The sequence below is a fragment of the Seriola dumerili genome, unplaced genomic scaffold (assembly GCF_002260705.1).
Source record: "Seriola dumerili isolate Sdu_G_001 unplaced genomic scaffold, Sdu_1.0 BDQW01000052.1, whole genome shotgun sequence".
NCBI classification, from domain to species: domain Eukaryota; kingdom Metazoa; phylum Chordata; class Actinopteri; order Carangiformes; family Carangidae; genus Seriola; species Seriola dumerili.
In genome coordinates, this window is record NW_019174307.1 from 1,314,985 (window position 1) to 1,328,843 (window position 13,859).

At 41.2% G+C, this 13,859-nt stretch overlaps 1 protein-coding gene across 1 annotated transcript; it reads left to right on the forward strand.

Annotated features, from left to right (window-relative positions):
* Nucleotides 1–1,052: 1,052 nt before the first annotated feature.
* Nucleotides 1,053–9,632, forward strand: slc40a1 (solute carrier family 40 member 1). Its single transcript, XM_022740605.1, has 8 exons — nucleotides 1,053–1,433; nucleotides 1,572–1,639; nucleotides 1,969–2,128; nucleotides 2,493–2,608; nucleotides 5,246–5,372; nucleotides 5,738–5,983; nucleotides 6,125–6,763; nucleotides 7,336–9,632. Exons 1-8 carry the CDS (start codon nucleotides 1,400–1,402, stop codon nucleotides 7,650–7,652), a joined length of 1,707 nt encoding a protein of 568 aa, XP_022596326.1. The 5' UTR covers nucleotides 1,053–1,399; the 3' UTR covers nucleotides 7,653–9,632.
* Nucleotides 9,633–13,859: the final 4,227 nt, after the last annotated feature.

The following is a 13,859-nucleotide window of genomic DNA, read 5'->3' on the forward strand; positions in this document are numbered from 1 at the left end:
ATAATAATATTCAAATGATATAATATATAATAATATAACACTGTTCCTCATAATAAGTACATCTACATTCAGTTTTCCCACCAGCTCCTACGCAAATGTAATGTATATGTATTTGTACATATATTGAATTTCAAATATGAAATCTATGTACATATAAAATAAAAACATTTAATATGAAACCTGTTAGAAATGGGAACAATTTCATATATTGAAATATATGTCCAGCCCATACAAATATGTATGTTTATGTATGTATGCTTTGTAGACATACTGTATGTTACATAAATATATATCTATACCAAAGCCTGTCAGTATGTTGATATTTTATACAGTAGAGTCCAAAAGAGATACAGTGTGTTTGCCACATGTTAAACCACATAAAAATTCATCATATAGATATTTTAATATAGGTACATATACAAATGTTACTATAGGTATTTCATATATAAACTTATCCAATCTTATGTTATCCTATAACATATCCAGAGGATGTATATATGTGAGAATAATATATCCCCTTATAGGAAACATCACAGCGGGACATATAAGTCATATATTACATTTCTAACTTCAGCTTCAGTGAGGTTTTTGAACGCAGGACTTGTAATGGAGTATTTTTACATTGTGGAATTGTAAGTTTAACCATGTGGTGAAAGAAACCACTGCAGTGAGTGAGCATACACACAAACCTGACAACAGCAGCAGGCCAAAGACATTTTCATATATCTTTGTGGAACATCTTCACACACACACACACACACACACACACACACACACACACACACACACACACACACACACACACACACACACACACACACACACACACACACATAGATATCTATGGTCAGGTGTTGATTAGAGTAGCTCATCGTAGAAGAAGCCGTGTGTTCATAAATAGGTAGATAAGAGCCCAGTCAAACGAGAGCTCACTAAAGAGGGCTAAAGTCTTTATGAAGCTGTTCACAATGACAGGTTTTTTTGCGGTTGGAGCACCACATTTGTTTTTGACTATGGCGAGTCACGTGACCGCGTGAGTATATTCGAGGCTGGACGTAAACACAGAGCAGCAGAGGAGAGCGAGCCGTGCAGCGGATCAGCCGTGAATCCAGCGCCTAGCTCCGTGGGGTTCAATTTTCTTTGCGACTAACCGGCCTATTTAGGCTATTTAGACAGTTATTTCTTTCCGACTTCAGCTACAGTGATAGCTAAGTTTGGAAAGGAGGAAAGGGAAAAAACGCCGTGTCTTCGTTTTGTTTTTGTGCAGTGTTATCTAGTGTAAGCCGGAGTCGACCTCCTTTACATTACAAAAGAGGAGACAGCGTAAAAGCTAAAGGAAAAAAAATTAAATAAAAACAACATTCACGCGGTTATTTTTCGCCATTCGGACAGCTTTAAAATGGATAACTCTGGACCTAAGAAGACATGCTGTGGTAGGTTTATCTCTCATTGCATTAAATTACAAAACATTTCACAAGCGGATCCTTCGCATGGAGGGAAAAGATGCCCACGGACCACCAGCAGTGTAACCTCATGATTTTATCCTGACAGCTAAATATGTGTCTTCACAGAATCCATCCGGGATTTCTTCACTTCAGCTAAATTCCTTATTTACATGGGACATGCTCTCTCAACCTGGGTAAGTGACACACTGACACACCATCATTTCTGTGTACATGTTCATCATGATGACAGGCTGCATCATGTGGAAATGTAATACAACATTAATGTGTTATTGTGTTTTATAACTGTCATTACAATACAAAATGACATGTTTTCCCTGTGTAGCTCACCACACCACACTGGGCTTTACAAACAGCTCTCATGCTGAACTGAAGAGGGTGTTAGTTTTTCAACAGGGTTCTCATTATGTATCCAGCACCTAAACCACACTTCCTGTCAGCCCCCAACCTGGGATGCCTTGAATGAAGCCTGCACTAATTAATAATCACAAATTTGAATTTCCAGGGGGATCGAATGTGGAACTTTGCTGTGGCTGTTTTCCTGGTGGAGCTGTATGGGAACAGCCTGCTGCTCACGGCCGTATACGGGCTGGTGGTGGCCGGCTCCGTGCTGCTGCTGGGGGCCATCATCGGGGACTGGGTGGACAGAAACCCCAGACTGAAAGGTGAGGCAGCACAAGCCAAGTGTATTAATTGATTAATTGTCATAACACAACTTCGTCGTGGATAAAATGCCAAAACTTTGCGGAAGTGGTCATGAAAATAGATGTAGCACTTTCCAAGCGGATGGTGTTATACTGTTGCACACAGTCTGCAGCTTTTCCTCTCTCTCTTTCACACTGAGGTGCACCTCTTGTGGCAGGAATGTTTATCCAGAGAAATTTGGCTCTATTTGACACTATTAGATTAGATGAGGGAGTGTATCCAACCATCTTGTGAAGCGCTCTAATGAACCAGTTTAACAGACACAAATCTGTTGTCTGTGATTAGATTTCTGTCTGCCTAATGCTCATCGTGGTGTTTCCACAGTGGCCCAGACTTCGCTGCTCGTCCAGAACAGTTGCGTCATCGTGTGTGGGATCCTCCTGATGGTTGTTTTCCAGTTCAAAGAACAGCTTGTGGAGCTCTACAATGGATGGATTCTGGTAAGATCCCCCCTGTGCTGTCTCATACACGCTTGCTGTTTCAACGCTGATCTGATGGGGATTTTCACTGAAAGCGTGTTTTTTACCCCGTCTCCTCAAGTGCGCCACTCTGACCCCTGAAACTTGCTCACTTTTACTGATATGTACTCACCACGTCAGTCTGATTTATGGCCACTTGGACAGCTTTTACAGATGAGTGACATGAGGGTAATTCACTCCCAGAAGACCTTTGAATGTTCCAATAACTTATTTTGAAAGAGTAGGTTAGTTATGACCTAAATGTTTGTTTTCAGTGGGAAATAATTTCACTGATGATATTTAGCATCTTGTAATTGCAATTATTAATTTATGAGTTTGCAGTCGCCAAACAAAGCTTACTGTGGCACAATTAATAAACAATTTGGTTTTCTTCTCACGAGGAAACAAAGCATGAGACACGCACACACGTCCTCAGCAGCCTTCCATGGGAAAGTGTTTGTGTCAGTGTTTTTGCAAGGGGCTTGTTTACACTTGTTGAGCTACATAACTTCAGCAGAGCTCCCTCCCCACGAAGAATCGGACCTGATTCCGCAGAAAACCGAGCCTGAGTTGCAGAGTTTGCAGAGTAGGGAGGTCGCCGCCGTCTGTCATGGGAGACCAGTTGGGGTGTTTGGTTGAAACACAAAGCCTTTCTGTTGAAGGGAATGTCTCCAACGTTGCCCTCTGCATTTGTGGGACGCCTTTGGGTTCCGAGAGAATGGGGCAGGAGGGCGGGGAAGGGGGGGGGGGTTTCACCATGTGAGAGAGTTTAGAGGGACAGCCAGTGTTGGAGTGTGTGCGGCGGTGGAGACAGGTTGGTGAAACAGGAGATTGAGTGTTTAGTTGAAGGCTGTGTAGTCAGCAGGATCTTCAAGGCCTGTCACATGACAGACGGAGAGAGAGAGAGAGAGAGAGAGAGAGAGAGAGAGAGAGAGAGAGAGAGAGAGAGAGAGAGAGAAATGTGGCCTGGCCTGTTGAAGAATGTTTTCTATCCTGACCAGAGCAGCTGCATTACAGTTTACATACAGCTCAACAAACAGTGTGTTTTTCAAATAGGCCACTTCTACACAGAATATTGTGTCTATAATATCGTGTTTTTGTCCTGCAGTGCTGGCTGTAGTTGAGGTCACGTGTTGACTGTCACACTGTTTCTGTTAAGCAGCTATTTTCTCCGAATTCTATAGATTTTTTTCCACAGGAGGCTATCGATTTTTTTCTTTAGTTTACATATGATGACATGTGACAGTAGCACTTGGTCTTTACTTTTCCTTAAAAAATATTCATGAAGTGAAGTATGTACTTTGAAACTGACAACTACTGAGAAACTAAGTCTTATTTTATTTTTTAAATTTTAGGAATTAAGCGTTCAACCAATAAAAGTGCTTGTCATCGTTGAATTTCACCAATGTAATGGGTCATAGCAGCAAGTACAGTAAATATCAGTGAGTCTTATATTATATATCTGTGTTTAAGGGATAGGGTGGTGTCTCTAGATTTTCCTTACATCAACAAATCCTATGAAAAGACCAAAGTCAACAATGTGTTAGTTTGTTTTTCGATACTTTCCAACTTCCCTGTTTGTCGCTCTCAGCCCCAAGTTCATTTGTAGCAACTGAAGACTTACATCCTTAAAAATGTGTCACAAATATTCAGTTTCATAAAAAAAAACAAAAAAAACAAAGAGAGATTTTAATTTCATAAAACAGCTGTGCAAGTGTTATGTAAGGCAAGTGCAATATACAAATCACAGGAGCTGCAATTTTTTTTGATAAAGATACGAATCATATTCTGCACACGTAAAGGAAGATGTTTGTTTGGTACAAGACCCAATAAAACTCATATTATTATTATTTTTTATTTTTTTTTCAGTGAAAGTAAAATGTCAAAATGACCATTCCCACTATAATCATGATTCATAATGCAATGTCTGCAAAAATAATCGCAATATGATTTTTCCTTTGCATATCGTTCAGCCCTAATGTGTCACAAATATTACATTTGATTTAAAAGAAAAAAGAAAGGAGTGAATTACCTAAAACAGCTGGGTTACTCAGGTGGGTGTAAATAGTGCATTTGTTGGGGAATATTTTCAGCTGTGGATTAATACACATGAGCTCTAGTTCCCAACACAGGCAGATAAATCCAGGGGGTCTCAAGATGATTAAACAGATACAAAAGTAAAGCTGTTCATTTTTCTTCAGCTTTCCCGAATACGTCCACATCTCCTGTTTCTACCTCACATTATTTATGATTATGTGTCCACACTGATGAAAGTTCACAAAGTAGACGTTTCTTCATTTAAGTGGTAACAAGCTGGAAGGGTCTGTAACTACAGTTCTAGTTAGTATTGGGGAGCATGGTAATGAAGGAACATGTCACCCAGTGCAACAGTGTGGCTCATTGATGTGTTTTTAATAGCGTTTGGAAACAGTGGAGCTCTATGGCACAGAGCAATCAGATATATCAGGCTTTGGATTCACACACAGTACTTGTTATTAGGATCAATTCATTGCTGCTTTGGGTCTTTTTAATTTTACCAGCTTCGTCTTTTTCTGACATAAACCTGATACTGGATAAAATACGCGGGAGTAAAAATGCCTAACTTTGTTTTTTCTTCAGACGACTTGCTACATTCTGGTCATCACCATCGCCAACATCGCCAACCTCGCCAGCACGGCCACATCCATCACCATCCAGAGGGACTGGGTCGTGGTTGTGGCGGGGCAGGACAGCAGCAAGTTGGCAGGTCAGTGTTTCTTACGTGCTGCGGCCTCCTCATCGAATGTAGGCCTCACGTGACCTGTTATCAGATGTGTTCAGTGGGGCAGACTTTGAATCCCAGAGGCTGACTCACTCTTGTTTTGACCTTTTATATCCCTGCAGTTTCCCTGGTTGTTATAAGCTATTTAAAAGATTTGCTCACATGGTGGAAAACATTTTCAGCACTTATAAACTCGTTGACCCTTATCAATCTGCTGTGCTCGTACTGTCAGTCCAGTAAAAAAAACTCCTGTCATATGGAAGTGTAAAACCTACCACAAATATGATGGGATCACATTTCCTACACATTCACCCACTTCATACTGACCTACACCTCTTTGTATCAAACAGACATGAATGCCACGGTGCGAATTATTGACCAGCTGACCAACATCCTGGCTCCCATGCTGGTGGGCCAGATAATGGCCTTTGGCTCCCATTTCATTGGCTGCGGCTTCATCTCTGGCTGGAACCTGTGCTCCATGTGTCTGGAGTATGCGCTGCTGTGGAAGGTCTACCAGAAGACGCCGGCGCTGGCCATGAAAGCCGGACAAAAGGAGCAGCAGCAGGAGCTCAAACAGCTCAGTCCCCCTAAAGGTAGCTGCAAGAACCTCGTGTTTATATCATGTGGAACAAAACTCCTGGTAGGAGTTTATAATTGTGTTTTATGTTAATTATCTTTTGGCTTGGTTTGTACTAAATACAACTGAATCCCTCCATCCCTCTGCCCTTTTGCAGACTTGGAGAACGGCCAGAGTCCTGAGGAGTCTTCTCAGCCGCTGATGAATGAAGCCTCAGTGGTGGCCAAGCCCGACTCCCCCCAGCAGCAGGGCTGCTGCTACCAGGTGACCGAACCGCTGCGCACCTTGAAAGCTGGCTGGGTGGCCTACTACAACCAGAACATCTTCTTCGCCGGCATGTCTCTGGCCTTCCTCTACATGACAGTGCTGGGCTTTGACTGCATCACCACAGGCTACGCCTACACACAGGGGCTCAACGGCTCAGTGCTCAGCCTGCTGATGGGGGCGTCGGCCGTGTCGGGCATCTGCGGCACTGTCGCCTTCACTTGGGTTCGCAGGAAGTGCGGCTTGATCCGTACGGGCTTCATCTCGGGCGTGGCTCAGCTGTCCTGCCTCATGCTGTGCGTGGTCTCCGTCTTCACTCCTGGAAGCCCCTTCGACCTCAGCGTCTCACCCTTCCAGGACCTTTACACCCACTTGATCGGAGAGACGACCCTGCCCGAGGCTGACCACAGCCTCACCAGCGTTCTTACGGGAGGGAACGCCACTACTCCTGCACCGGCTGCAGAGCAGCCACCTCTGCAGTCCTACATGTCTGTTAGTCTGCTGTTTGCTGGCGTCATTGCTGCTAGAGTTGGTGAGTAACGTATTTCCCCTAGATGCTTTTTTCCAGATCTGTTATATTTTCTTGGATTATGGAGAGATGTCCTGTTACTTTGAAGAAGATCCAAAGAGCTAATCATTCATTTCAATTCAATTTTATTTGTAAAATGCCAAATCACACCATACATTATCTCTGGGAACTTTACAGGGTAAAGTGCCTCATTGATTGCCACCGCAGTAAATGGTGCAAAGTCTAAGTTGAGATTTCTCATTTTATTTGAAAGGAAATTAGAGTGTGTAAGAATCAGTGTCCGTGCTTTGTTGGCATATTCACTTCCTTTCATAAAGTTATAAAAAGTTGTTTTCCAAGTGATGACTTCCTAAAGGTGACTCAAGCAGGTACCAGCAGGTCCACAGGTTGAATGCTTTCATAAGAGAACAGAATTTCACAGTGGACCTCTATAGGTCTGTCAGAGCAATATCTGCAACCTTTGATGCCAATAACATGTCCTGATAATTCCTGCCACAGCTACTGTTGAGTTCTAACGTCATTTAATGTGGCTGTAAAAATACCATTAGGACTGACTGTTGATCTCTGTCCTGCAGGCCTGTGGTCCTTTGACCTGACAGTGACCCAGCTCATCCAGGAGAATGTGATTGAGTCGGAGCGAGGTGTGATCAACGGCGTCCAGAACTCCATGAATTACCTCTTAGACCTGCTGCACTTCATCATGGTGATTCTGGCTCCGAACCCCGAGGCCTTTGGCCTGCTGGTCATCATCTCTGTCTCCTTTGTGGCCATGGGTCACATCATGTACTTTAGGTTTGCCTTCAAGAGCCTGGGCAGCCGCCTCTTCCTCTGCTGCTCGCCGGAGCAGAAGGTGGAGGCGGTCGAGTCCCCCTCACTTCCTACCACCGTCTAACTCCATTAAAGAGACTCTGTCCTGGGTACATATTTGTCAAGCCTTACCCTATCCCTGCATCGTATTTATCTAGCTAACATCATTGCTTGTAGCAGGCAGAATGCTAATGCTAACATAAACCTTAAGAAGGTAACTTAACATGCAATGCATAGCCATTAATAATGCATTAATCATTAGCAGGAGGTTCACAGTCATAGAAAACTAATCCATAGTAAAAGCGTAGATAAGGCAGGATTTCTCTAACTGTTTCAGTCTGATGAGAGCCTCAGCCTTTCATCTATGGGTCCATGCTCCTTAACACAGGTACTGTGCATCCATCACCTCGAGGCTTGTGTTAAAGAAACCAGTGAAATAATCTCCTCTTAACAGCCTGGATATAGCTGTAAAGATTTGTAAAAGGTGCTTCAGCTAATAAAAGGGCAAAATGAGGGAGAGATGTTGCAGGGAAGCAGGCACTGAGGCTTGAATTAAGGGGTGGGGGGAGGCGACTGTCTGAGACACTAAAAGACAGAGCACCCCTCATTTTTTTGACACCTCCCTCTCAGTGACATCATTGGTGCTGTAGCTGCGTCTGCTTGCTGTTCTCTGAGCGCCTGCTCTTTGGTTGCTTCAGCTTCCACCTATGAAGAGCAGGTGGTGGGTGTATTCCTCTAGAAGGAGGGTGGGTTCTTCTTATTTGACCAAACACAAAACTGGGATCCGGTCTCTTTAATGCGTTGTTATAAGGGTTATGCAATTAACTGTATTTTTTCAGGAACTGCAGATGGTGTTTTTTTTTTTTATAATAACTGTATCATCAGTGTTGTGTGTCGCGCGCATGATTGTGCCATAAGAAACAAATGAGAAATCCTATGCACCCTTGTCAACAGTTATCTCAGTTACCAAAGTCAAAGTCCATATGTGGCATAAAAGGAAGTGAGGGAAACCAGTTATCTGTCTGAAGCATTCCAAATATATATTTTTACATCAGGTGACAGTAGTGTAGGTTCACTAATGCTTTCATATAACCCCAGTATATTTGAAGATTTCTAACCCACTCTGAGATTGTACTTAATTTTTTGTTTTTGTTTTTTCTGATAGTTTACATCAACAGATTAATTTTTGTCACCTTTTGATTTTTATGTTTTGAGTTCTCTGGAGTGATTTTTTTTTTTTTTTCAAACATGATTGTTGTTGTTACACAGGCACTTTAAGTGATTGACATCTGTCATTACACCCAATGCGTGATCAGATATTTGATCAATACTTTTTGCACAAGGCTGAAGCCCCGACTCCCCCAGAGCACAATCGTATTTCAATCACTTATAGTCTCTCTGTCGGTCTGTTCAGGTGCTGTGGGGGGATTGTGGTTCAAAAAGGCACATATTACTCAGCACCACATGTTCATGAGGAAAAACTGGCCCACCCTTGTGGAAAAAAAAAAGTCTGAATACACCCTCAGTTTACTTCAGGTGCCCCCCGTTTCCTCGAGAAGTCTGCCAGGGAGCTTAGTCAGCATCCCTGCTCAGATCTCAGTTTACCGCCTCAGACCTTGACCTGGACTCAGGAGTCTAGGTATTTGTTCTTATTTCTCTAAGCTTCAAAAGCGGCGAAAATGTTTTACTAAAGTCAAAGTTTTCTGTTCACATATTTGGCTTTCAGTACCCTGTGTAGAAAACATATTTAATAGTACCTCACTAAAATGAGTGCATAGTTTTTTTGCATGCTCCTTTAACTGTGAAGTGATTTAACTGATCAACCATTGTCTCCAAAAAACAGTTTAAGATCACAGACATCATGAAAGTAGCTTTGAAAGATTCCAAATAAAGTAACTATAACGTAGCTATAACTACTTCCTTCCCACCTTCACTCATTTCTGATGCCTTACCATTATAAACTAGCCTTGACAGCTGTTAAACGCACACATGTGGCTTCATCGAGAGTTCATAGCTGCACCCAGCCCATGAAAAAGCCAGCCGGTGTAGCCAGGATTTTGGGGTGGGGGGGTGGGGGGGTGGGGGGTGTTTGGGTTGGAAACGGAGGTAGCCGCAGCAGATGTAGGAGAACAGAGGGCTACTTTTCAGCTGCACATTCCCATGAAACCTGGAGGAAGAAGTGGTGCTGAGTCAGGACGTCTGCAGGTGTGCCGCGAGGTGCAGACTCAACCGGGAATGGAGCTTAATTGTCAGATCCCACCCGGGTTTAATGTAACCTCAAACTCAAAGTCTGCGCATGAGAAACAAAAACCAGCTCTTAGAACGGTCGGCCTGCTGATTCAGGAATATCACACATGGCCATAAACTTTATATTTTTAATGTAAATAACATTAGCTGTCAGTCAGTTTAAACTTACATAAATATACAATTAGAAAATGTAAAAAAATACATTGTGTATACTGTGTTGTGCCATTTGTCTGAAAACTTTTTTACATGTTTTGTATATCTAGTGTTAGCATTTTATGTCAAATTGAGGTTTCATAAAGATTTTTGAAATTTGTGTATAAAGCAATTACTGTATTCATTTCAATACATGTGTATCATACTGCTTCAATCTGACTGTATATCTGTGTGTATGTATATATATATATACATACATGCATATATATAAGTGTTATTGTAGTTCAATAGGCAAAAACATTAAATCATAAAGGAATCAAATTCATTTTTATGTAATAATCGCACTCCACTCAATATGAGGACTTTGGAACTGCTTATATTGCATGAGGTTTCTTGAATAAAGAAAACCTTTACAATCACCTGTTTGTACAGCCTTATCTCTGTGTGTATGTATGTGCAGTTATTGTGTGGGCACTGTTTCTACGGTCTCAGTTTTGGACTTGGCTGCTGCTGTGTGATGTCACATACCACAGAAGAGTTAGCTGCTAATTTTCAACTCAGAATCCATTCTCTCTCAGGCGGTCAGTGTTAAACTGACTGACTTTAAGCTGAGCTGGATGATCTGGACTTGCATGCCTGCTGGAGAGACAAAGAGTGACCTGGTTTTGCGCGGCACAAGTGACAAAAAGGCTCGGCCTGAGGCATGTTAGTGATCTGTCTCTGTATTTAGTTCTTATTTTATCATTTTGTGGCATTTTAGCATTTTAACACCAGGGGGATTTCCACATTTAATCACTTTCACTTATTACAACCACCCATGCTTTGTTGCTCATATCAATCATATACCATATAGCAAGAGTGAGTGGTACCTCTTTAAGAGGTTTACATAACACCAAATACCAAAACCCCTGCTAATCAGTCAGACAGCTAATGAATACAATAGCACCTTTTTAGATCTCTGCAAGCTTTTTTTTGCTTGTCAAATGTTTCTGTTGCAACATCGGACATAATTTATAGACATATCTCACATTTTAATAAGCCTTTCTTTAAAGCTCCATACTTTCCTCTTCTCCTGTGTTTTATTTGAAGTGTTGATCCATAAGAAGATATATTTGTAGTTTTAAGAACCAAAAACCATTTAAATGTTGTTTTACATCTCCTCTCTCAGGCTTCTCTCTGGAGCTCTAGTAACAACAGGGACGTGAGCCAATCAGAGGAGAGAAGGCTCTGTGCCGCTCTCCTGATTGGCTGACTGTTTTCTAAGTGATCCAATAAAAATATAGTAAATTTCAGGTAAAACACCAAACCAAATCCAGCAAAGTTGGATGGTGGGTCCAGGTGGGCGGCGCTTGGGGCATGGCTGAGAGTGGCGACTGTTTTGTTGTGACATCACAAAGTTCCAGAAGTCCTGACGGATGGTTTTAAGGCTCAGTTTCTGAATACAGGCTGTGTGCATTTCTCTTTGGACTGAGGCTCTGATACTTTCACAGTATTAATATTGAACCTAGGGCTGCTTTATAATTGAAGAACACATGGACATCTACGTTTATACAACATGGCACCTTTAAGTTTTGCACCCTATTAAGATTGTTCCATTTTAAACAACAGTAATAAAAGGCCAATTCACACAAACCTGGAGTAAAGTCACTAAAATGAAGTTAGCTGACTGTGCTGTACACTTGAAATATTTTTAAAAATTATCTGACAGCAGATTTGTCATGTAACAGTTTAGTGAAAAAGGTTACACACACAGGGAGCAACACCTTAAAGAGGTTCAAAGCTGTGACTCAGCCCCACCTCATACTTGAAGAACCACAGTCTTCAGAGGGACATGGCTGCTGACTATAACGAAAGTCCAATGTCTACAGACAGGAACTAGATAAGTGCCTGGCCACAGTGCAGATACAGTATCTCTTCCTCCTTATGTGTCAGATTTCTATTATCTTCTGGAACAATGATCACTCAGAAGGCTAATTTTCCCCCAAAAATAAATTTGTATGTTTGGTCAGCAATTTCTGCCAAGGCCTCGTGTTCATGTTTTGTTGAAGTCAAAGTTTGTCGGATAAGACTTTCACTGTAATTTCAAAGGTAAAATTAGAAATAATATATAACAGATACAGCTGCTGATAGGGGAAGTCAGGTGTGAGAGGTTTAACCATTGCTCAATTTCAATCAGTCATTTAAAGCATGCTTGTATCTATAGCTTTACCTTGAGGCACATTTATTACAGACGGTTGTTTTTGTTCACTCCAATCCGCTTAGCTTTATGCAGCACATAAAAGCAATAGTTTGACCTTTTGGGAAATACGTATATTTTCTTTCTTACTGAGAATTAGATGAGAAGATTGATACCACACTCAGTTCTTTCTTTTAAATATAGAGCCACAGCCAACAGCTAGTTAGCTTAGCTTAGCTTAGCTTAGTTTATTTTATCTTAGCATCGCAAATGGAAACAAGTGGAAACTAAATTTGCCTACCAGCACCTAAAGCTCACTAATTAACACATTATATCTTATTTCTTAACCTGATAAAAAGAATGAAAATGTAAAGTTGTGGTTTTGGCCTCAATGGTATTCCTTATCCTTCACCTTCATACACAACATCACGTGTCTTCCAGAGTCCAAACTCAGCCTTTTTTTTCCATTGTCATTGCTCTGTGATGTAATTGAGAAAACTGGTGGGGTTATATATGCAGATGACGTTTCTGATGTTGTATAGATGGTGAACTATGACACACACCTAAGCTTTATTGTCGCTTTCAGATCAAAGATTAAGATAGGAGGCAAAATTAATGTTAACAAATAATCAATCAATACATAACATTGTGTGTGGAAATTCTGCCTATGAGTATTTGATATTACAGGTACTCGTTGCTTTCTTGAAAGCTTGAACAGCGAACTCTTCTTATCGTACCAGGACCTTGAAAATAACACATTATTGGTGCTGTAAAGTCAGGCCGGACACAGCACAGCTCTTGAGTAACAATCCTGAGATTGAGAAGCACTGTCTGCATAGACTGGAAGGAGAATGGTAACATTTTGCTTCCCTATAGTCCAGATGATGCATGTTTCATGTCAGCAATCTTTTCACGTTCTCTTTCTGTGTCAGATATGCCTGAGGCCTTCCCACCGCAAGGATCAGATCGTCGTGTCTTCATGAATCTTCTGCATTCCGTCACACATCAAGGCCCTACGGAACCTTAGGTGATCAAACTGGGTCCACACTATATATATATATATATAAAATATTAAACTTATCAAGTCCTAAACTATTTATCTGTCACTTTTATGGACTTGATATGACCTGAGGTCTGTAAAGCAACTTTACACTTTTCAAGCAATAAACCTTGTCTAAATATTCATGATAAACTTCGAAATGAATGAACGATGAACCTTGAAATGAAGTAAAATAGGGGGAACTAGGGAAACTTATTCATCACTGAAACCCCTTTTTAACCACTGCAGCAGTATTTACCTTTTTTTAAACTTTCCCTTTATATTTACCCTCTTTTTGCCATTTAAAAAAAGCCAGTTCAACAAAGAGTAAAGTTTGAAAATCAACAAAAAGAAGGAAGTAAAAACAAGAATTCTAACATTAACCTAAACTAGAACTTTATCTTTTTAGCTCAAAGAAACAGCTGGACAGTTTAGGAATGAGAAGATTGATACCACTCTGAAGTCCCACACATAAAGCTCACTAATTATCACGTTAAATATTTTGTTTAGTATGTAAAAACAACAGTGGTTTTATGAGTGGTATGTGTCAGACTATTTCTCGGCTGTTTGCCCTGCTGGAGACAGTGAAGGCGCCCAGTCAAAAATAATCTGTCACATATATATATTATATATTTGAGAGAGTGTGCTACATTCATTCATGGTCCATTTGGTTTCGG

Coding starts and splice junctions, on each gene's coding strand:
- slc40a1 (XM_022740605.1), top strand. CDS start 1,400: ATGGATAACTCTGGACCTAAGAAGACATGCTGTG. Junction 1,434..1,571: donor ACCTAAGAAGACATGCTGTG/GTAGGTTTATCT, acceptor GTGTCTTCACAG/AATCCATCCGGGATTTCTTC. Junction 6,764..7,335: donor CGTCATTGCTGCTAGAGTTG/GTGAGTAACGTA, acceptor TCTGTCCTGCAG/GCCTGTGGTCCTTTGACCTG.